Below are 24,876 nucleotides of genomic sequence, written 5' to 3' on the forward strand. Positions count from 1 at the left end.
CACACTTTTTCCCGTCCTCGGAAATGTGTGTTGGTAGAATATCAACTCTGCTTCGGGTGCTTTTTATTCCCCTGAAAGCGATTCACGGAGTTTACAAAGACACCACCATAACCAGGCATCAGAACACCCATGGTGAATGACACATCTGTGCAGGATTTTACTGTGCTTGGATTTGATGCTTACATGCATAAAACCAAGAAATTAACCTCCGAGTTGTAAACAGGAATTGCCACAGAGAATATTCTAAGACTGTCATGTAACACAGGCTGATGTTCCCTTCCAGAGCCTCAAACATTTGGTTGGGGCTTAAAAAAAGTAGGGTGTGAACAAGTAAGAATTTTAATAAAAATTGAAAGCCCATGACAGTCACTGTGTAACAAAAAACTCTAGACTCCTTTCTACAGGACCACAGTGTAGAAGAGATCCAAGCTCAAAGCAGATTTTACCTCATCCTCCCAAGGTGGGGCCATGCAGCTGGCCGCAGAGGTGGCCCGAGGCGGTGGCCCAGAGCAGTGGCTCCAGGTACTTCTTGAGACTCACTGTAACCAGATCCACACATCCGTGAAAAGAGAAAGTGTGAGAAGGGCTGGCAAGAACTTACAAAAGTGCAGGCTTTTTGCAGCATATCCGGGGATAAAAGGCTTAAATACTATTCTGCTGTTAATCACCTACAGGTGGATGAGCTTTATAATACATTTTCTGGGCTTACTGTGGGATAACATGACACCAATCATTATATATTTTAAATATTGCTATTCACTAAGACTTGTGCTGTTACATAGCTGTAGCATTCTCACCGATTCACAGTGCTGTCAGAGTTCTTTCATTGGCTGTTAACAGTAGACTTTAAAGGAGGAATCAGAATCGGTGGCTGTAACCCACTGACGGGTCAGGCAGCTGAGGGACTAGCACACTGCCAATTCGGAGGCCTCATTTCTTGTTGCCGAGGTCCTTTCCTTGGACTCTCCTACCCAGTCTATGTGCTCAGACCACTCAGTGTGATGGGCACCTGGAAAATAAGAAACATTTGATGTACGTTTACCATGTGCCAGGTCTGTTTTCAGTGCCTGACCTGTATTAACTCAATAAATCCTCACAAAATCCCGATTATTATTTTTCTTACTTTATAGATGATGAAAGTGAGGTACAAAGAACTGCCCAATTAATCATAGTGTGCAAATTGGGAAATTGTGATATGGGTAGGCATGCTGAACGTGTCATATTCCCTTTCAAAATAACAGGGCCTTTTTTGATGTAGGTTCTTTGGGTCCTGGCGTGGCCCTATCCTGATAGTCTGATTATGAACCCTTCTGTGCTTGTGGTTTAGTCACTAACAGAGGAGTTCAGATTTCAACAGACTCTGTCTGCTGAGGGTGGTTTTGTTTGCTTGTTTGTTTGTTTTTAAGCTTACATAGTTTGCAAAGTAATCCAGCCCTACCATTTAATAGGTGTGTTTTCTCAGCCTTTAGCACTCTGGAATATCAACTTCAAGGGATAGATAGGTTCGTGAGATCTAAAAGCAATTTTTCTACCCAAAGGGTAAGTACCAAACAATTCTTGTGCCGAATGATCTCATTCCTCTCTTTACCAAGTTCATTTTTCTAACATCTATGACCATCTCAGGCCTTTCTGGAGACAGGAGAGCTCTGTGAAAACCAAGCTTTGGGATGGTTTCTGCAGAAACAGATGGGCATCCTCAGTCCTCAGCACTGGGCTTAAGTTTGTCAGACAATCCCGTGAAACACCGGAGCTGGGCTTTAAGGAAGGGCACTGTACTCTCCCCCTCGCCACCAATGGGAAAGCCCTAGAGTTCAGAAAAGAAAGAAACAAGGGAGAGAGGTTTTCTTCGACTACATTGCTCTTATATGAAAAATCACAGGAATCACCTTCCCTTTAAGACCATGGGTAAATTTATGTTCTGCCTGAAATATGTTTCAAACCATCAGTGGTCTCCTTGAAAACAGCTTTCCTCGGTTCTCTGAAGAGTTATATTCAAGAGCAAAGATTGATCATTTTGATAAATCCCTTAAAAACCAAAGGCCCAAATATTCTATTACAAGGAATGTCCCCATCTGCGCTGGGCTGTGATCAAGTGTCTCTCCTCATGAGTTCTTTCTCCCGCTGTATAGTTTACTCATGAGAAAGCAGGATTGAGTAGGGCGAAAAATCTTCTTCTTCTGTGTACTGTACATAAGCCCAAAGTTCCTCCCTGGAAGGGTTACACACAGGAGTACACTGAGTACCAAAAAGAAAACCTGTCCCACAGAATGTGCTCCTGCAAGGCCAACTGCTGCAGGCAGAGCCTCCTGACTGCTCCCAGGGCTGCCTGCAGCAAGCACCCAGGTGGTCCCTTGAGCCAAATGTGCAAAGCCATGCCATTGCAGCACTGAGCTCCCAGGTGTGCTCTCTGCAGCCTGGCTTTCCTTATAATGGGGTAAACGTGGCCTCTGTCAGGCCCTATGTTTCTCATCTCTCAGCAACCCCCTCTAGAAAGAACTATTCTCAAGTTCCAGTTTGGAGGATCTCAGTGAAGTTTTCTGATTGGTCCAGTTTGGGTCAAGTGCCCATCCCTGGACCAATCAACTGTGACAGGGGTGTGGTCATATGGAAGACTATGTCAGCTCTCAGGTGGAAAGGCGTGGTTGGAGTGGAAGAAGGACCAGTTTTCCTAGAAAGCAAACCATACGAGGCAGAGTATCAGAGCTGCCCGTCACAAGGGAGGTGTACATGCATGTAACTTTCAGATAGTGACTTTCAGTTCCTATCAAACCTGCCCATGACCTCTCTTGTGGAAAGCATACATTTCCTTCAGCACCGATGAGATGCTTATAACAGCCTCTTTGTAATTCATCATTTGTAGACACTGGGTGATACCCACCTGTGATCTATGTGCTGAAATGATTTCCTAAGTCACTTTGTTTAAATTGTGTTATTGAAAGAATATTCTATTATGTCCTTCAAGCATTTCTACTTCCACAGCTAATCCCACTGATGGTCACCCTGACTTGGCTCTCAAACTCACCCAAATGTTATAAGACAAATAAGTATAGCTTCCAGGGGCATGGCAATTAGATTGGCCCAGGAATTAGTCCTTAACAGCTGTTACATTTGGTTATATCACAGCAGCATCTTTCTGTTGTGCTTGAACACTGGAGGCTCTGATGCATAACCAGAAAGCCCACTTCACCTGGATCAAACAGTAATCCACAAATTCCTTCTGGAATAGTCGTCTCTTTGTGAACTAATTAGAACCTACTGGAGAATTATGCAGATCAAGTAGACCAAACATCCCTATATCTGGTGTTTGAACCCACAGTAAAATAGCTCAATTCCTAATCTACTTCCCAGACTTATTAGAATTCAATTAGAAGAAGGACATTCTTTCCTAGAGGTTTTTTGGCAGATTTGTGTGTGAACAGTTAACCTGGTGTTAGCAAAAGCAGTTACTTGTACCCAAACAGCTCTCTCTGGCTGCAAAGAGAATCCCAAAGCTGTTTAGACAAGACTTTGCTTATCCTCCCACCAGGATGCAAATATTTTAAGTGGACAGAGTGAGATAAAACATAGCCAGTGCTGACCCCGACACTGACCACATCCTGTGGCTGCCAGATTTTTGGACTTGAAGGTCAAGGGGGGAAGGTAAAGAAGAGGACACTGAAGACAAAGAGACAAAGAAAATTAAGGCCTCCTTGACATAGTTGAAAATTATTTCCCTGAATTAACAAGTTTAGGCTTTAAATGTATCAACACAAAACAAACAAAGGTATGTAGAATCCACATATATTTCTAGGACAGGTGGAACTGCTAATCAGATCATGAAAAGCAGGGTATCTGAGTGTAAGACAACCTCGAGATGGTTCTTATTTTTCTTTTTCCTGTGGCATTCCCATAACTGTTCTTCCGATGCCTAAATGTAGACTCAGGGAGATTTATTTTTCTTCTAATAGGGTATGTTATAGTTGTCACTCAGCCTTGAAATAGTTTTCCTCTCCAGTGGAACATCAGGCCAGTCATATATTTGCATAGCTATTCCCACCTGTCACTCTTCTGCCAGCTTACTGCATCAGCATTGCACAGAACACCCAGCCAGCCAATGGCAGGCTTTAAGCTGCTGCAGTCACCCAGCAACAGGAAAAGGTATTTCATTGGCTCTCTCGCTGTCAGCTAGAAAGGAGGCCAATCCAGCTGGACTTCAACTGTGAAGATCAAGACGAAGCATTGGGAAGGGGTAAGGCCAGATGCTTGAACATAGGCCCCTCTCAGCCACGACTGTGGTATTTTATAAATATCATTAAGCACGATGCTTTTGTTCCCCCCAAATGAGAATTGCTTGTTTAAAAATAGCATGTAACAGGGCAGGTAGTTTTTGTCTGCAGTGTCATAGGATGCATGGGATGGACCCCAGTCTTATCTGCCTGGCCAGAGGACATGCTGCCGAAAGTGGAGCCTCAGTGAGAAATGCATTAGGGCGTTTGGTGTGGAAACAATGAAGCCACCCTCTTCTAGAAGTGGGATGCCATTGACAATGGGTATTCTAAATGCAAAGCAAATCCCATAAGTCACTTAATCAGTATCTGATCTTGTGAATTTTCATGCCCTTAAAAAGTTCTACCTAACTCTTCAGGCTGACTTTCCCCGCAGAGAAAGCCCAAGGAGCAAGTCAAGGTTACCTGGGCCTTGAATATAGGCTGCCTGATGTGCCGCCCAGTCTCCTCTTGTTTCCTCGTTAGGTGGTCCCATTCAGGAAAAAAGGGTTTTCTCTTTCTGTTTTTTTCTCTTTTAATGCTACTATAGAACAGAATTAATATTGACTGTGTAAATGTGAAATAAAAGCAATTGGGGGATACTCAGAAAAGAATGTGCTGGAAGCCAGTCAAGGGAAAAAATTCTTAAATTGACAACACCCAGTCCTCACTGAGGACCCAATCTCTCATCACTTCAGGGTGTATAATGGAAGGATATACACTCTCAATGATGAAAAGCAGTTAAACTCTAAAGTCTTCAATGCCCGGAACACATACATTGGTTAAGGACTTGAACGCAGGGCAGGCAGTTTGGTTGTAAGAGCTCACTCCGTGTAAACTCTCCCCTGCAGTTCACAAAGGCAGCCGATCATTGCTGGCTTAGAGCAGCAAAATGGAGGGAAGGGTTGCCCTAGCTGGTTTGGCTCAGTGGATAGAGCATCAGCCTGTGAACTCAAGGGTCCCAGGTTCGATTCCGGTCAAGGGCATGTACCTTGCTTGCGGGCACATCCCCAGAAGGGGGTGTGCAGAAGGCAGCTGATCAATGTTTCTCTCTCATCGATGTTTCTGGCTCTCTATCCCTCTCCCTTCCTCTCTGTAAAAAAATCAATAAAATATATATTTTTAAAAATGGAGGGAAGGGTTGTCTGCTTTTCCACAGAACTAGCCAGATTGGAAATTAACCGTAATTATTAGTAATTATAATTCACAGTGGACAACCTATTAACTATAAATCCAATACCATTTTTGTATCATGTTAATTTTAGATTCACATTATAGTAAATTAGTATGTGAATAACATTTTTGTGTATCTCTAATGGGTAGAAAATGATACAGTCAAATTTGCCTTCACTATACTGTCAGCTACTTGAAAATGGCTGTATCTCCAGTGCCTAACACAATGCCTGGCATAGGGCAGGTGCTCAAGAAATATTTCTTGAGTGACTGAGGTAATACATTGATGACTGAATTGATGAATCAATAAATGACACAAAATTCATGAACCTGCCTGAGTTTCACAAATGAAAAGCCTTGGAAAGTTGTGAAACATTTTTGTGTTATTTTCAATGTCTGGGGGTATGAGTCTAATGAAAATTAAACTCAGGAGACCTGAGTTGTACGCTTGTTCAGTCAGAAGTCTATGAAATAAATATTTTTAAATATGTTTTTATTGATTTCAGAGAGGAATGAAGAGGGAGAGAGATAGAAACATCCATGATGAGAGAGAATTATGGATTGGCTTCCTCCTGCAAGCCCCCCACCCCCACCCCAGTGATCGAGCCCACAACCCGGGCATGTACCCTTGACCGGAATCAATCCCGGGACCCTTCAGTTCACAGGCTGACACTCCATCCATTGAGCAAATAAATATTAGTATTACCTTATTTTATGGATGCAGAGACTATGGGCTAAGAAGTAAAGTAACTCACCCAAGGTCACGGAGTTGATAGGTCACAAGTATAAGATTGGAATCCAGGTGCAATCCAGAGCTAATGTTGCTACCATTATGTGAATCTGCCTGCACACATACATTTTGTAAGTATTCACATTTCTTTTGTTCCAAAGCACAGTAAAACATTGAGGAGAAAATGCTTACGAGATTCAGACACCACTTTGGAGGTGATACAAAATGAACTGAGAGTTGGGGTGTAGGAAGGATGAAACCCTGGACCATTCTGAGCTCTAAATAGCCAGCAAGCTCAGCCTGGAGGCCCAGCCTGTTCCTGTGGTGGCTCCGCAGAGGCAGGAAAATGCTTTTTCTGGGGTCAGTTTTGCATTCACTGTCACTAAACCTGGGTTCAAGTCACAGCTCTGCCTCACACTTCCAGTGGGACCGTGGGCACTGCCTTATCCCCTTTGAACTTCCCTTTCCACAGTCAGAAAACTGGGATAATGGGAATCACCACAAAGGGTTGTGTAAGGATTCGATAGGATAAGAATATGGAAAGAACTGAATTTATGCTGGCACACTGCAAATGCTCAGTTAACAGTAAATGCCTTCTGTCTTCCTCCTATACTCTCAGTGAAAAGGATGAGGAATCTCATTTGCCCAAGAGATTATACTAGTAAAAGGAGTTTATAAAATTACATAGTTTTCTTTTCTTGTTTTGTCTAATCAGTATATGTTGGTTCCTTATTTATAAGGAGGAAGCGAAATCCATTTTCTATTCCAAGAAAACTCTAGAAAAGCTCAAGGTACAATTTTGAGCTAGAAATTTACATTAGATAATAGGCTTTCCAAGGCTCCAGGCTACTGAGCTATTGTCCAGCCTTCATTTCCCAGGTAAACTGCACTTAAATGAACATTTCAGGAGCTTCTTCTGTCACCTACTAGCTCAAGTGGGAGACATAGAACACCTTGGGAGGTTTACCTACAGCAGAAGTTCTTACCATTTTTTTATTTTTATTTTTATTTTTTGTGAGGAAGTGCAATTCATCGCTTACCTAAGGTCAAGGTATTAGCAGATGTGGGTTTCCAAGAAAGGTTCTCGGTGAAACAGGTAGCCTGTCCATTCCCAGGTGACAACCAAGGAGAAAGAAGTGCAAAGGAGCAGGCTTGTGAAACCAACACATCAACCTGTCCCCTAAAGCTTTAAGATCACTTGGTGATCCAGATATGACCCCGGAGAAAACTTCTTTCTCAGACACGTCAGATCTTTGGGATTTTTTTCTCTCACTCACCATGGCTCTGTGCACTGAGAAAGGAGGTCATTGGATGCCTAAGTGTCATTAGTGACAGGCCTCGGTCACAGGTTCTCAGCCTGACTGGATGTTAGACTCGCCCAGGGAAGGGAGCCCTTAAACACAATAGTGAGCCCTGGACATCACCCCAGACTGTTTGACAAGAAGCGGGCAGAGGGCTGGCCTTGTGTGTGTTCCGCATCACCCAGGAGATTCTGGTATGGAGCTAGGGATGAAAAGCACAGGTCTAGCTAATGTTTCCCAAACTGGTCTCACAGAACACCACTCCACAGAATAGCCATAGATGTGCCACACACCCACGGAAGGTGTTTTGGTAAATACCCCATTAAATAAAGTTAAATAGGTGACTTTACTATAACTTTGCCCAGTCATTTTTGTCCACACCTTGTTCAAAGCCCATCTGCTAACTGGCTTCTATAACAGTGTGCCAGGGAACACCAGTCTGAGCACACACTGGCCTGGGTCCCCAGGTTGTCAAAGGAAAAGCACGGCAAGTCCTGAGAAGAGGGAATGGAGGCATCCGTGCGCAGTAATTGGAAATGCCGTAGGACATCCAGATCCCAGCACTGGCACTTTTCTGAGAATGAGCCTTTCATTATCATGCTCATCATTAAATAATAGCTGCAGTAAAGACGTGTCTCAGGAATTTCCCAAAAGCAAGTCAGTATATTTCAAAGCTGCTGCATTTTATTGTCAGTATTTCCACCCTGAAAAGAAAATGTGCTGCTGTTTTGAGTTGTAAATTGCCTCAAAGAAGGGGACTCCTAACAATTCACATTGCCTTAGACTACCAGGAGACGCTCAGAGGGCAGGCCTTTACCTCCAACCAGGGATCTCAGAAAGGAGGTGGAAATAAAATGGAACTGACAGTGATACTGAGCTCGAGTATGTGAAAGAATTAACGATGTACTAACTATCTAACTGCCTAAAATAAAAACGGGTAGTCAGTGATTTGTGTTTTACTGGGCAGAGGTGGCAAGGTTTCTTATGTGCGGCTGAGATTATGTACTGTTATAAATGAAACTTAAACTCCAGTTTTCAGGGTCTGAGAAGGGAACTCTCTGAGCCCGCATCTCCCCTCCTACCCAGGACATTCTCTGAATATCTGACCTATTCCTTTTTCCAACGACCTCATCATTTTTCTATTCCTGGTTGGTAGTAGAGAGCAATCAGCAATTTCTAAGTCACAGTGAAATAGTGATCATACTCCATGCCAAGCAGACAAGGGCCTCAGAAGTTATTCATTAGGTGTAATGAAAATAATAGTAATAACAATTATTATTATTGTTATCATTTGTTGAGTGCCTACTATATGTCAGGAGCCCTACATGTGTTATCTTAATTTATTTTAAAATATATTTTATTGATTTTTCACAGAGAGGAAGGGAGAGGGATAGAGACTTAGAAACATTAATGTGAGAGAAACATCGATCAGCTGCCTCCTGCACACCCCCTACTGGGGATGTGCCCACAACCAAGGTGTAGGGGATGTGCCTGCAACCAAGGTGCATGCCCTTGACTAGAATCAAACCTGGGACCCTTCAGTCCGCAGGCCGACGCTCTATCTACTGAGCCAAGCTGGTTAGGGCAATTGTTATCTTAATTTGATCACCAAAGCAACTCTCTGCAATTGGTGATTTGGGCCTTCTTGATCTGATAGGTTACTACAGCTCAGAGAGAGAAAAACAACTTACTCAAGTCATTATCGAGGCTGGGAATGGAACTACTGTCTACAAATGCTCTTTGCAGTAAACCCTGCTTTTAAATGTATGCTAGACTTTGTTTCATAAGTTACGGGAAATTATAGTTAATATAGAGGAGAGAATGATCATGTCTATAACTTCATATGTGAACTGTCTTTAATATATTGATACTTGGATTTCTAAATATACATATTTGTACAGCAATTTTTAAAGAATATTTGGCATCATATAATTGTGATTCTTATTTACAAAATGATTTATGGGGTTTAAAATAGCAGATTAGTGGACATGTATATATTTATATGGCTATTGATACACACACACATCCCAATTTTGCCTAATGATTATCCTTTGATGTCTTCACTATGAGAAGATGACTTTGCAGACTCATTAATTCCTAGTTTGGGAGCTGTGATATTGGATTTGCTTTATCTGACCACATTCCTTTAATGAGCCCCTTCATGAAACATCTATTGATGAGGAAGTTGACTGGAGTGAGGACCACTGTCTGTAGCCATAGAAAATAAAGCTAACTAGCTTCTTGATTCCACAATCACTACCCAGAATGAGAAGAATAATTTTTAATGTAGTGAATCTGACTGAACTACGAACCTAATGTTTGGTGACCTCTGGGAAAGAAATCTAAAAAAGAACAATAATCAATAAAAAGAAAAGGGCAGTAAAAGATGAACTCCTTTATCTTCAGCAAAAATAATGGTAGAAGGTTACTAAAATATATTGTGTCTGATGGAAAGGTAGTTCACTCTGGCCTCTACTTGCAATAGCATACTCTGTATTTGACTCAAATAAAATAGCTTTTGGCATTTATCCACATTACTTTTCACCACCTACTTCAAAAGCAGAAAAAACTTCTAGTTCTGACAAAAACCTATTTTCAATATTTTATTTTTATTCCTCAGAAAACAGCTCCCAGTGCCAAAGAATAATTGTATCAGTATAAATAATCTAACTTCAGATGTTTTATATCATAGTCAATGACAAAATAGGAAATGTAACATTTTTTGCTTTGACAGCCCATGAAATCCATCATCTATTTTCAGAGATCTTTCATTCAGGAAAAGATTTGGATTTTAAGGATTTACAGCTCTATCAGAAATATTTGAATGAAAAATTTTCAGCTTTTAAAATCAATATCTGGATTTACTAGTGAAAACCTAGAGTCAGTTGGTGAAATGTTATTATAATCACTTATCCTTTGTGACCTTTAAAAGAATAAAAAAATAGCCCCTGTCTCATGCCCATAGTTTATCTCCAGCAACACTAATAAGAGCAAAAAGCTTTCTTCCTTCCCCATGCAGTTCATGACTCTTCAAGAATTACCCACACACTGTCACCAGGTGGCAGAAGGCACTGCATGATCTTAGCATTTAATAAGACAGGAATAGATAAGATAGGAAAGGGCTCTATTCACCTGGTGTGTCTTTATAAGAGGAATTGGAATGATGAGAAACATGCCTTGATTCATTTTTGGAATATACATTTACAATTTTTCTACTCTATTTCTTAAATGGGTTAGTATGCTATTCTCAAATATGGGTCCATAAAATGGCCTCAATCTAAAATTTCCATTTAATTGGATCATTAGCATAAAGAAAAACTATTCCCTCTCGGTGGTAATTACTACTTTAAGAATATCCTCTCGTGGGCAAATTTTATTATATTTATAAAGTCGATTTATTAAAAATATTTCTGTGTGCTGGAATTCCCTTGGTGTAGAAGTATAAATATGATCATGATGTTAAATGCATCATCTGAAATGTCTCATACACAAGCCAGAGCTACAGAATGCTGCTAATTAGAGTCAGACCTAAGAAAGATGGAGCAGAATGCCCAGAAGGTTGGTAAATTCTGCCTCGCATTGGAAGTCCCCCTTGGAAGGGGCAGCAGGTCTGGTAGAAAGAGCCCTGATCCTGGCTCTGACACCAGCAGGTACTCTAACCTCGGGCAAGCTAGTCCACCTTTCTTACATTAGACCGGAAGACACCAACATTCTACCATTTTCAGACAGTCTGAGTGATACTCAGAGGCCCACCCCTCTTCTCCTTTGTTCCTAATGAGCTGAGTGAGCATGAGACAAAGGTCTCTCAGGTATCTTCCTCACTATAGGATTCAAGCAAGAAAACTGGCAGAACTACAGATGGGGCTTATAGATGCTTCCCATATGCGTGGGTGGGGTGGGCTGGTATACAATCACTTCCATCACATTCCGCGGGCCAAACCTGAAGTCAATGGGCAGGGAAGTATCACCATCCATGGGCAGCTCAGGGTCATGTAGCAGTGTGAGGGCATGAAAGGGAGTGGAAAATCAGGAATAACAATACCATTCATTGCAGTCACTGAGCAGAAAAGCATTCCTTTCAGAAGCTATCCCCATAAAAAGCCCAATACAGAAAACCACCTGATAAGACAGTGACTGGTAAGGTATATTCGTCAAGTTCACAGCCCCCTACCCCTATCCTTAATTTTTAGTGTTTAGCCTGAGCTTGACGAATCATGTTTCCTCCCAGTGTATCTTCTGATCCCAGCACTGAATATATTTCTTTCCAAAAAGAATATGGGGAGAGAGCCTTTCTAGATTGCCTTCTCTAAGGAACCCTGGAGAGGAAGGACTAGAATTGCAATCAGGATGCTTCTGAAGGGGACTACCATTCTTGAGTCTGCCACCAATTATTTGTTTTGAATTTCTGGAAATTTAGTATTCAATCAGTCTGCAATAATGATAATCATCTGTAATGAGTGGAATTATGTCCCCACAAAATTCATATGTAGAAACTCAACCCCAGTACCTTAGAAAGTGACTGTATTAGAGATGAGGCCTTGAGGGAAGTAATTAAGGCTAAATGGGATCATAAGTGTGGGGCCCTGACCCGAAACGACTGTTGTGCTTATAAGAGGAGGGGCACCAGGGATGCCCCACACAGAGGAAAGGCCATATGAGGACACAGCTAGCAGGCAGCCATCTGCAAGCCAAGGAGAGAGGCACAGGCAAAACCAAACATGCCAATATCTTGATCTTGGACTTCCAGTCTCCAGAACTGTGAGAAAATAAATTTCTGTTGCTTCAGCCACCCAGTCTGTGATATTTTATTATGGCAGCCTAGCAAACTAATATACTGTCATAGTATATGGAGGGCCTAGTAGGAGCCTGGCACTGTGCTAAGTATTTTATGTCACTTAATGATTTTAATGACTATGATAAATGGTTATTGTTACATTCCTTTTACAGAAGAGGAAATAGATGCCCAAAGCCACAGTTTTAGCAAGTGGCAAAACTCAGATCCAAAGGCCCATCTGTTTGGCTCCACACATGCACTCAGAATATCACCAACCCACATTTATTAAGTACTAGCCAAGAAATAATTTTAAACTATAATAATTGCTGACATTGGAGAAACTTATTCCTTTCCATAAGGAGCTTATAAATGATGAGAGACAGACTTACAAAGTAGGAAAGTAAATAAATACTGCATGGACAAGAACACCTGGATTTAATAATGCTATGGCAAAGCCACCGTGAGTCTAAGCTAAGAGAACATCAAATGGTTGTGAAGACAACACAGGGTAGAGGTTATAAACATAAGGGGTGGGAGGCAGATTCAGCAGTTTTCTAGTTATATGACCTTGAGCAAGTTACTTACCTATGTTCTTAACCTCGTTTCCTCATCTGTGCTAAGGGGGATAAATTGGTACTGATATTGGAGCATTATCGATTGGAGTATTAAGTGAGATACTTTAAAGTGTTTTGTACGATGCTTGATACATCATACATCTCAGTAATGCACAACAGGGGGAAAAGCATCTTCAATGCGTAGGCTCCTCAGCACCAACAAAAAGAGCCAATCTGTCTAAGCATGGTTGAGTTCTTAATTGTTTAAGTGAAAATTATTAATGTTGTTAAATTTCTGAATAAACTTTACAACGTTAATAATTAATAAAGGTATGTTTTCACTAACTCTTAAGTGGGGGTTTCTAAATTTATAATTCTCTTTCCAAAATATTTTTTTTCCTATCCAGCACATTCAGCTTAAGTCAAATAGTCAAACATACACGACCAACACAGAGTCAGAGTACAATTAAAATGTTGGTCAGTGCTGAGGACAGTCTGATAGAAAGGCAAGACAGAAAGGACTAATAAGATATCTGATAGAAGTAAAAACAAATTAAAAATAACGGTGTGTGTGTGTGCTCATGGCATGGTGTGCATGGATGATGTGTGAGTGTGTTTTGGGGGACACTTTCATCCATCTGAGAACAAGTCTAGGTATGATTCAAGACAGGGAACTGTGGCTGAGGAATGGGCCCTGCACCCCCTGCCTCATGTGAGAGATTGCTTCTTCACTGAAGGTGATTGCTTTATTCAGCCCTAAGAGTAGAAACATTTGTATAATGCTTCATATGCTCTTATGGCATAAACCAATACAGATATTTCCTGGATCTATCCGTAAAAGTATATAAATTCTTACTTATCTTGCTGCAGAGAGAAACCAAGAAAAACTTGGAAAGTTGAGACTATTTTTTTCCAAGTGAGCAGGATGGGAAATAGTTTCTATTGGAGGCATGAATATTGAAATATTTCTTCTCACTAGCTCACTGGAAAGTGATGATGGGTGGCCAGCCACATATGTCCACAGTGACAGATTGTACTCCTAACCCCAACTAGCAGGACAAAAAGATGGGGCTCAAGATAGGGAACCAGGGGAGAGGAACATGGGACAAGGCCCCTGATGTGAACGAGAAACCCAAACAAAACCACGCCCTGGTCAGTGGCTCCGCACCCTCCTCTTGACCCCCAGGGTGGCCCACTGTTTCCATTAGTGAATTCTAATCCCAATATGTGGCGTTGCTGCTACCCGGCTCTGCTCCCCAGGTGGGTGTGGAACTTTGTTACAGTGCACTGGGACCCATCATACCAGCACGCAGGGCAGGGGCAGTTGGACTTTTGCTGAAACCATGAAGAGGGGACATTGAGCTTCAAGTTTCCTTTGATCCTCCAACATTGTCATTCTCTACGACTCCACAGGCCTCCAGGCTCCATGCCCCTTGCTGCCCCCTGTGCCTTAGGTGTCATGGTGCAGTACTAGTGTGTGCTTGTCCCTGTGAATTCTTCTCAGTGGCGATTTTTTCATAAACCTGGGATTTCATACTACAGAAACAGGGAGTATGATGTCCCTTAGTCTTTAGCTGTTGGTTAATCAAGTGGAGGACCACCTCACTGGTTTCCAAACCCTGATACATCACTAGGGGCTGATGTCCTAGCCTCACCTCTTGCTGGTGCAAAAATTCCCTCACCTTCTTTCTCTTTTCATCATTTTCTGTCTAGTTGTTGAAACAATTATTAAATTGCTATTTCATTCATTAAGGAATTATCCTCAATTTCTGTTCTGCTTTATGAGCCTTTCTTTCCACCCCATTGCATCAAAGGTATTTTCATTTTACTAGGGAAGAAGTCTCTGACCATTATTGACGGAACTCTAATGGTGATATTTCAGGCAGTGAGGAAAGAGAGCTCACTTGGGATTGTAGATCTTCCCCCAGCCTGGCTCACCCATTCAGCCCATGTTGAGATGATGGTTGTTTGCCTTACTTTACCAGGCACCTTGCCTGGGCAAGGATGGTACCAGAGTCCAGGAGTGCTCTGCTGGCCGGTCTGAGCCTTCACCTCTGCCTCTTCCCCCTCCGAGGACAAGCTATTCTTTCAGGATGGTCTGGAGAGGACTGAGATAATTCTGTGTTTGCTCTAATCAAAACACAGCTAATAACTGGGGCTTAGTCTATAGTCACTTTTGAGTTTGGAGATTTCCCCAAATGGATTCATATAAGTAAGGACCAAAATATTGTCCCCTCAAATGGATTCAGGCTGCTCATTATGGAAATGGGTTTACAGGCTAGTCCATTTGGATCTGAATCCCAAGCACTGTCCATGGTGCGCCAAGATCATTTGTTTCCTACAGGAATGGAGAGCCCTCAAGCATAGAGCGCTTAGGAGTCAGGCTCTAGATCCAGCCTCCCCAGGTTCAAATTCACCTCCGCCAATCACAACTGAACAAACTTGAACACGTTGCCTCCTCTGTAACATAGGATTAAAAATATTCCCTACCTCTTAGGGTCCTAGTGAAGCCCAAACGAGTTAATAAGTATAGAAAGTACAAGAACAGTGCCTGCATGTGGTAAGTGCTATAACAGTGCTGGTGGAACAAATAACTTTACAGTTTCTTCCTCATCATCACGGTCAGTCTCCTGTCATCATTAATCCAAGAATCCTAAAGTCCCCCACTTTGTTCAGAGGGGTGAGAGAGTGGGCTGGGTTGGCAATAAGTCAGTTCTCCTTTGAATTAATTACTAGGGCTGGACCACTGCCGACTTTGTTGTTTCTTCCCCTTTTTTGAGCATACGAAATGTAATATTCATGTGTCAAAGGGCCCAGGATTGTATTTTAACAGCCTCTTTGTAAAGCTACCTTTTCCATTTTAGAGGAGGCAGTTTTATGACTCACTTTGATAACCACTTACCTATTAAGACCCAAACAAAAAAGAGGAATGGTCAAAGAATACCAGGTATTCCCAGCCAGTTAAAGTCCTAATTCTGGAACATTATTCATATTAGCTCCCAGACTCATAATTCTGTGTTTTCATTTATCGCTGCAATAAAGTAAATGGTTCTTTTATCCAAATGTTATTTCCTGGCTATTAATTCAGTAGTTATTTCGTATTGTAGCACTCCTCTTTGATTTAGGGATATGGTGCCTTATAAATATTTAAAAGTCGAAGACTGACACTTGGAGAAATTGACTCTGATTTGTTTTGTTAATATCCTTTGGCTAGAGTAATTATAGGTTTGGAAGATACAATCCCGCTGTCTGCTTATCAGAAGAGATAGTAGGCTTGTGTATCCATAACAAGGGAATCTGGCAACAGAAGGCTTTCCCCGAATCTTTTGCAGCCTAAACTTTCGTGCCCGCCTCCTCAGAACACACACTACTCTTTATTCTTCATAGTTTCCTCCAGAAACTGCTCTTGAATTTAGGAATGTGGTTGCAAACTGTCCATACGTCTCAAAATAGCTGAAAATGGTCATTCCTGAAAGGCTTGGGACTTTCTCTGCATCTACAAGTGCCAGCGAGGGTTTACGACAGGGCTCGGGGTGATCTACAGGCTGGTATGATTTAACTGTGGATCAATCAACCTATTAGAGAGAAAAAGACAAGGTCAATAGGGATGGGTCTAGTGAACCAGAGGTCATCTTACATTTTTCAACTTAATGTTCTTATTTCCTTTCCATTAACATTTCATAATGAAAAAATGCCTATATTCTTTAATTTTTAAGATAATTAAGTGAATTTAGTGCCTTTGCAGAGTAGAGGATTTATAATGGCAGCAGGGAACCCACGATTAATAATCTACAAGACAGGGCCACCTGGGGAGACGCAATGCTGCCTCCATTGCTATTTCTGTTAGGCCTCCTTTGCCAGACTCTTGGGAGACCAGCCACCTGTGTTGTTGGGGGCTGGGCTTTTACCGTCTTGGAAAATGGGGTTCCAGTTGTATTTGAGTTTGAATTTGAACAAATTAAAGCAAGCACAGATCATTCTAAGTCTATGGCTTTCTCTGTATGCACAGCCTGGAAACCTGTGATGAAGACAGAAAGTCATTCCAGAGCTTTCCTGAGGGAAGGAAACATGGCGCCTGCCTCTAAGGTAGTCACAGCCCAAGAAGCGAGGTCAGGGTTGACGAGAGTGAACACACAGGCTCAGAAAAAGAGAAAGGTCTACACGGTGCAACCTGGCCCAGGCACAGAGAGGCAAAGGGACTACAGACAAAGGCTAGCTCACCAGAGTTCTCCAAGCGGGTTATTTAAGACTTTGAAGAAAGATAATTTCCATGATTTTTAGGTAAAGATGGTAAAAACACTAACTTTATTATGTTCCGTAACCAACCACATTAAAACAACAATAAAGGAATACTTTTTATTTTTATTTATTTATGTTTTAATCCTCACCCAAGGATATTTTTCCATTGATTTTTAGAGAGCGTGGAAGAGAGAGGGTAAAACAGAGATAAGTGTCGATGTGAGAGAGCCACATCGATTAATTGCCTCCTGCACTCGCCCTGACCAGGGCCAGGGCTGGGGAGGAGTCTGCAAACGAGGTACGTGCCCTTGACCAGAATCGAACCCAGGACCCTTTGGAACTCAGGCCACACTCTATCCACTGAGCCAAACTGGCTAGAGCTGGGATATTTTTTAAGGCATAAATTCTCAAAAACAAAGGAATGGACAAGTGTTAAGTAACTTAGCAAAACCAAGAAAGAAAACATAGGCTAGCAATGGGAAAAGCTGAGAGGCAAATAGATTTATATCACAGACTCTTGCCCCCAAGTAGCTCAGGAATTGGCTAATTTGGAAGAAAGGATAAAGGTGGGGCTATAAACAGATAAAGAGAGAATCTAAGAGCAGTTTGATCTCTAGATCCTTCGTCTCATTCCTCCACGCCTTAAGACTGGAGGCTCGTCCTCCGAAGAGGGTATAACAACGGGTCCTCGGATTAGGGGGACCCCAGTGCAAAACTTGAGGTGGGAGTGCAGGGGGTTGATGAAGAATTATTGACCAGTGCTGAGGCTCTTCCTCCACGCCCCTTCCCCACCAGGTCCAGCCGGAAGATGCTTCCCTGGGGAATCTGAATAGCTAAAGAGCAAAGTCTCAAAGATACCAACTTTTGGTGGCTTCCCCAAATAAACAGTCGATCAGATTCCCCTACACGGAAGCCCCCAGAAGCTCTAATGGAAGCTTTGAGAGCCCTGCTTAAACAGGAGCAGAAAACCAAAGGGAAAGCCTCTAATGCTCTTACAGCCTCTGCTCCACAGATGAGTTGATACAGAAATGTGGTATATACATACAATGGGATATTTAATCAGCCTTATATACAAAAGAATACTGTCACATGGTACAACTTGGGTGAACCTTGAACACATTATGCTGAGTGAAATAAAACAATCACAAAGAGCCAACTACTGCATGATTGCACTTATGTGAGGTATCTAAAGTAGTCAAAATTATAGAAACAGAAAAGTAGAATGAGGAGTTGTTCATTGGATACAGAGTTTCAGTCATACAAGATGGAAAATTCTAGATATCTATCGTGCAAAAATGTGCAGATAGTTAACAATACTGTTCTGTACACTTAAACATTGTTAAAAGAATAAATTTATGTTCTTTGTTTTTACAATTAAAACAAAGTGAAGGGAGTAAAGTAACGTATGAAGGGAGAAAAAAATGTCAATTAGAATTATCATTATCATCCTCAGAGAGGCAAGAGAAGATATTGATCCATGAAACAAAATTAGGATACTATTTTAAAAATGTTTTTAAAAATTGATTTTGAGAGAGAGAGGAAGGGAGAGGGAGAGAGAGAGAGAAACATCAATGTGAGAGAGAAACACCAATCGGCTGCCTCCTGAACGCCCCCAACTGGGGATTGAACCAGAAACCCTTCAGTGCACAGGACAACACCCAACCAGCTGAGCCACACCAGCCAGGAATAGGATGCTATTTTTAAACAATTAAAAAGAAGTATATGGACAAGAAAAGATGAGCCAGGCCAAAGAGGAAATAAAACCAGGCCAAAGATCAAATAAAAGGAATTCCTGAAAAATAAGGGAGGAAAGATTTTTTTGATTCATCAAAGAGAGTATTTTACTTTGTTTGTTTTTTTTCTGGAATTACAGTACTTGACTTTCCAGATTAAAGGGTTCAAAAGTACCTAGGAATGTAAATGAAAATAAACTCACACCTAGACACATTTTCATGACATTTCAGAACTTTGGAAGCCAAAAAGAAGGTCCTACAAAAATGGCCCAGGAGAGGGAGTCATTTTCAAAGGATTGAGACTCTGAACAAAAGTAACATCTAAAGCTGAAACAGCAGTGCCTTCCAAGTCCTAATTCCAAGAATTATTTCCAACCTAGAAATCTGTATCTAGACAAATTATCCATCAGTTGTGACAATAATATGAAAACAATCAGACATACACATTTTCCTACCACACACTTCCACTTGGGAACCTGTTGGAAGATGCCTCACTGTAATGAGGAGAGACACAAGGAAGAGAGAAAGATGTCGGATACAGAAATAAAAGAGAGATGGAGACGCCCCTGGGAGTATGGTGGAGGAACACCCTGGGGCAAAAGCTAGGCATCAGACATAGAAGCCCCCCAGTACAGATTGCAGAAACTCTGAGGTATGAAGGAAGAAGAAAATGTCAAGTAGAATTATCATTAACACCAGCAGAGAGGTAAGAGAAGATATTGTACCCATGAAACAAAATTAAGACGCTATCCAATCTTTTTTTCACATGAGACTTAGATAATTGTGCAGAATTTAGGGGGTTGAAATAATGGTAAGTATATAGAAAACTAAGCACAGATTTAAAAAGATAATTATTAACTCTGCAAAATAAAAAATGCTGTCAAGGAAAGAAAAATAATCATAGTAAATTTAATGACTTAGCTATGACTGTCTTTTACATAGCTGTGATAATATAACCCTGAATATTTCTCTAAACAAAGTTATTATATTATTACAGGGTGGTGCAAAAGTAGGTATACAGTTATTAGTATAGAAAATAATGCAATAATTAATAAATAAGAATACAAGACTAGACTCGGTGTTTGCTTACTCACAACTGTAAACCTACTTTTGACCTACCCTGTATATTGGGAAGTAAGAAGGGTTAGTGTAGAAGATCACAGAGGTTACAGATAAAGTGTGAGACAGCTTCATCTTCAATGTTGGGAAGTTAATAAAAATGCTTCAAACAAAATAATTAAAAATTTGGCGCCAGAGGAGCTCCACAAGTGTGTGTGTGTGAGTTGGGGTGGGGGTGTGTCTAGCTTTGCAGACCTAATTAACTCTTAAATAATTATGTTTATGTATAACTTTGATTTAAAAATATTTTTAAAGTAAAAAACATGTACTGAAGTGCTTAGCATAAGGCCAGGAACTTCAAATAAGGACATACACACAGAGATTATTTCTACCGCTACCAGGTTTGAATTTCACAAGTCTTACCTTTTTAATTCCAAGGAGCTAGAGTCTACAAACATGCTAATATTTTACAATGATTCACTGAAGGATAAGCTGATTCATTTTTTAATGAAAATAACCAATCTGCAGAATGTAACTTGTCTTGTAATTTATGTATTTGTTCATTTTTCTTTCATGTTGTGCCTGGATTTTAGCCTAGAGATGTAAATGCCTGTGGAGGAAGATGGAGGTGGGAAGAAAGGACTGATTATATGGTTTCTGGGATGCTTAGAGTCACCAGACCTGGACTTCATTGCTCAGCCAAACTTGTCCCAGGGCATAAGTTATTCCCTGGGAATTTACACCCAGGAAATAGACTAGAAATATGGAAACAGAATGGTCCCTGATAATCTGAAAACACAGAAATTATTCCCTTACCAAGACTGGCCCCAAAAATATGGTAAACCCAATACAATTAGAAAGAAAAATTATATATATATATATATATATTATATATATATATATATATATATATATATTCCCAAATATTTTTTTCTCACCTTTAAATTTGTGTGGAACAATTGATTGACAGCTGCCTAACACGAGTGTTTTGAAAACAATGAATGTAGCTGGCTCTCCGTATCCAGGGTCTCGCATCTGAGGACTAAACCCAGGGCAGATGGAAACTATTGGAACAAAAATGTTACGTTGTTGCTGACTTATACTATGTAGTTAGGCCTATGATGGTTTTGGGTTCTGTCTGAACTTAACATGTACAAAGTTTTTTCTTGTCATTATCCCCTAAACCAGTGGGTCTCAACCTTCCTAATGCCGCGACGCATTAATACAGTTCCTCAAGTTGTGGTGACCCCCCAACCATAAAATTATTTTCGTTGCTACTTCATAACTGTAATTTTGCTACTGTTATGAATCGTAATGTAAATATCTGATATGCAGGATGTATTTTCATTGTTACAAATTGAACATAATTAAAGCATAGTGATTAACCACAAAAACAATATGTAATTATATATGTGTTTTCCGATGGTCTTAGGCGACCCCTGTGAAAGGATCGTTCCACCCCCAAAGGGGTCGCGACCCACAGGTTGAGAACCACTGCCCTAAACAATATAACAAGTATTTACATACCGTTTGCATAGCTATTGTAAGTAATCTAGACATGCTTTAAAGTATATGGAGGATGTATGTAAGTTATATGCAAATACTATGCCATTTTATATAAGGGACTTGAGCATCCATGGACTTTGGTACCTATGGAGGTCCTGGAACCAATTCTCCTCAGATACAAAGGGACAACTTTGTATAACCACTATTGTAATTATGTTAAAATTATCAAATGGTTTAGAGATAGTGAAGCTAAACCATCTTGCAAATGTATTCCTTCAATGAAGCATATGCCTATACTAACCCTACAAGTATTTGTTTTATTAAGAAAACACATTTTGCACCAGAGATGTGCTTTCTGATCCTTTCCATCCTTACGAATATACACAACGCGTGTAACAAAGAGCACGTGCACAGCTACAGGATTTAAGGTTACAAAACACAAGGCAGAGCAGTGTATCCCCATGTCCTTCTCCTGACTAGCAGCAATTAAAATTCACAGCTGCTGGCTGCCCAGATGTTTCGTGCATTTACTGCTCTGTAATATGCATCAGAATATATTGTATGACTGTGGTTTCAGTAAACTAGACAGCTTTGTATTCTAAATTCTGCAGACTAGATCCAGTGTGTATATTTTTTCTTCAGATTAGCTTCCTTTTACCCTCCCCCTTTCATTTGCTTGGGGCATTTGCAGTTCAGAAACAAAAGACATTTCCAGCTCCGAGTTTAGCTGCATCAGGGTGTAAGTGCAGGTCAGGTCTGATTTATGTGGCCCGTCAGATAAGCAGGAGAGGAGGGCGAGATGAGGGGCTTGGAAAAGCTGGTGAACTTGCCTTGACTTATGTCTTCTGCTTTCGTAGGCAGCCAACATCCCTTTGGTGTCAGAACTTGCCATCGATGACATCCATTTTGATGACTTTTCTCTCGACGTTGATGCCATGATCACGGCTGCTCTTCGGATGTTCATGGAGCTGGGGATGGTTCAGAAATTTAAAATCGACTATGAGGTAAGGTGTTCTGTCCTGGGTGACACCATGGCAGCTACTCTGAGCCTCCAGTTTCCCAAATGCAAACTGGGGATGATAATACTTTCCCTGCACACCTCATAGGGTCACCAAAAAAATTACATGAGATATTTGTGAAGGGATCTGAATCGTCCAAGATGACTCCGAGGCATCGTTTGGGTACTGGTCCGCCAGACACACATACAACTGCCTGACACAACCTTTCCCTTCCCATTTCAGACACTGTGCCGGTGGCTTTTAACAGTGAGGAAAAATTATCGAATGGTTCTGTACCACAACTGGAGACACGCCTTCAACGTGTGCCAGCTGATGTTTGCGATGTTGACTGTAAGTGTGTTTAGTGACGGTGAGAGTCATCTGTCAGTTGTGTGGGCCTCCAGGCCTTCTGCTTCACGTTTCCGTGTCTGTGACACATTGCCGTGTGATTTATTTTACATGGAACTTACCTCCCTGGTTATGGGAGGGCATGTTTCACGGCAGTGTCTGAGCTTTCACTGACGTTTGAAGCAGGTGTAGTCTTGGAATGATGACTTGAGCCTCTTCAATGTTTTATCTTAGGAAACTGGTTCTTTTTACAAAAGAAATGCTTGGATTTACAAAGTAATCTTTTTTTTGCAAAGGATACGGGGATGAGTAACTGAACAAAGAGATTACTGGATAAGACTGGCTGGTGGAAAGCCAAAGTAGGGGTGTGTGACCATTACCCCCGGGGACACGGAAATCCTGAGAAGGCTGATCTGGGAGAATGGCCAGGGCGGCCAAGGGAAGCCCCGGAGGGAGAGGGAGTGGATGTTCTCAGGGTGTAGGGGTGCACTAGGCTTGAAATCTCCGCTCCAGGGGCTGTAACCCAGTCGTGGTGGGCAGTCTTTCTTTATGAAGAAAACTAGGGAAGCTTGCCAGAAGTAAGCCTTGGAATTTAATCTGAAAGCAAATGTTTGTGGCAAAGATTGAAACAAAATTCTCTATTCATCTCCATTTGCTGGCAAGAAATAAGGCTTGTTTTGGCCTGATTTTTCAACTTAGACTGTTAAGCTATCATCTAATAAAATGTTTCCTGGCTTAAATTTATTGATTTCTTTAGCCTCACTGTTATATATCATGCCTTTGTATGCATACACGTGTGTATGTGCGTGTGAACATGTTTACTATATAAAATGAAAGGAGAACATGAGTTTTGGATTCACATAACAGAAACTAAATACCTTACATCTCTGCACCCAGATTAAAACTTAAATCCAAAACAGGGAACTCCAAACGACATACATTTCCTTTCAGCCCGAATGAGCGAAGAGTATTCCGTTTTTTCATGAAATTCTCTGCCAATTCAAACTGTACTCATCCTTTAAGGCATTGATGTAATGCCAGTTTTTCCACGAAGTCTTCCCTTTTCTCCTCAAGCATCCGCCAACAATCACTTACTTCTCTGAGCTGTGTCTGCCATGTGTTTTAAGTTACAGTCTCCTGTTCTCCTACAGAGTAGGCTTCTTGAGGCTGAAGATATAATTTCTTGTTCTTTCAATAACTTTCACTTATTGGCTCAGCACCTGTTTATTGAGATCCTCACCAGCACCTTGCACTCTGTCATGCACATGATAGGTTTTCAAGAAACGCATGTTGGATTGATGAACTCAAGTGTGCTGATAGCACAAGAAGATGGGACAAAAATGTCTTCACTTTTACACTCAAGGACTTGTTTTTGGATCCGCAACTGCATAAGGAACAAGAAGACTAGCTTGGGAAAAGTGGACTGGCCCCATCCTCTGTAACTTACACCATGAGAAGCAGCCTGTCACGTGAGGAAGAAAGATGCTTTGAACTGTGAGCCTTAATTGCTCAAGTGCCAATATTGCTCAAAAATAATAATAACCACTTTCATTTTGCTTTTTCATATCAGATCTGAGTGGACAAGGAATTATTTTCTGTGTGCAGAGTTCATATGTCTGGCACACAGAGGACATTCAATAAAGAAATTATTAACCCGTTCTTTTGGAGAACCTATGGATTTATAGGGAAATCTCAAAATAAGGAAACAGGAACCTTTTCAACCAAGGGAAAGGAATGGCTGGCCATGACATTGTGAGTTAGAGATGGCAACGGTAGAAGCAGACTTTCATGACAAGCCTTAAAGTAGTTGGGATGGGGAAGCTGGCAAGAGTGGCAGGATCAGGGTGGGCACTTAGGAGTAAAAGGAAATGCATGCCCAGTTGTCTTCAGTAAATGTTCCCATAAAATGGACCATCTTGATCCTTTTCAAGAAGTCGAAGAAAGCAGAACTCTCAAACTACGTCACCACAATGGTGGTACTCACACTGCCAGAATATTTCAAGGGTATAGTTATTTTTGCAAGTCTGCTCAGCAACCTTGAGGAGTATCACTGTTTGAGAAGACTTGGGTTTTGTTTTTGTATTAATGCTAGGCAAACTGAGAGAGCTTGCTATTAAAGTTCTCTTGTGGTGTGTTGGGGGACGGGTATTGCAAAATAAAAACATGACTTTGGAAAGAATATGTTGGTCAATGTTATTTTTTTCTCCCTGGAATTGA

The 24,876-nt window shown here is 41.2% G+C and overlaps 1 protein-coding gene across 2 annotated transcripts in view; it reads left to right on the top strand.

Annotated features, from left to right (window-relative positions):
* PDE11A (phosphodiesterase 11A) overlaps nt 1-24,876 on the top strand; it is a 285,421-nt gene that overhangs the window by 181,380 nt on the left and 79,165 nt on the right. For both annotated transcript variants that reach the window (XM_070422681.1, XM_070422682.1), the window contains 2 exons: nt 22,171-22,317; nt 22,555-22,662. In XM_070422681.1, the coding sequence (XP_070278782.1) occupies nt 22,171-22,317; nt 22,555-22,662 (255 nt within the window). The remainder of the gene's footprint in view (nt 1-22,170; nt 22,318-22,554; nt 22,663-24,876) is intronic.

Source organism: Myotis yumanensis, unplaced genomic scaffold (assembly GCF_028538775.1).
Source record: "Myotis yumanensis isolate MYYU_CA2020_CCGP unplaced genomic scaffold, mMyoYum1.0.hap1 SCAF_8, whole genome shotgun sequence".
In the NCBI taxonomy this organism is placed as follows: Eukaryota; Metazoa; Chordata; class Mammalia; order Chiroptera; family Vespertilionidae; genus Myotis; species Myotis yumanensis.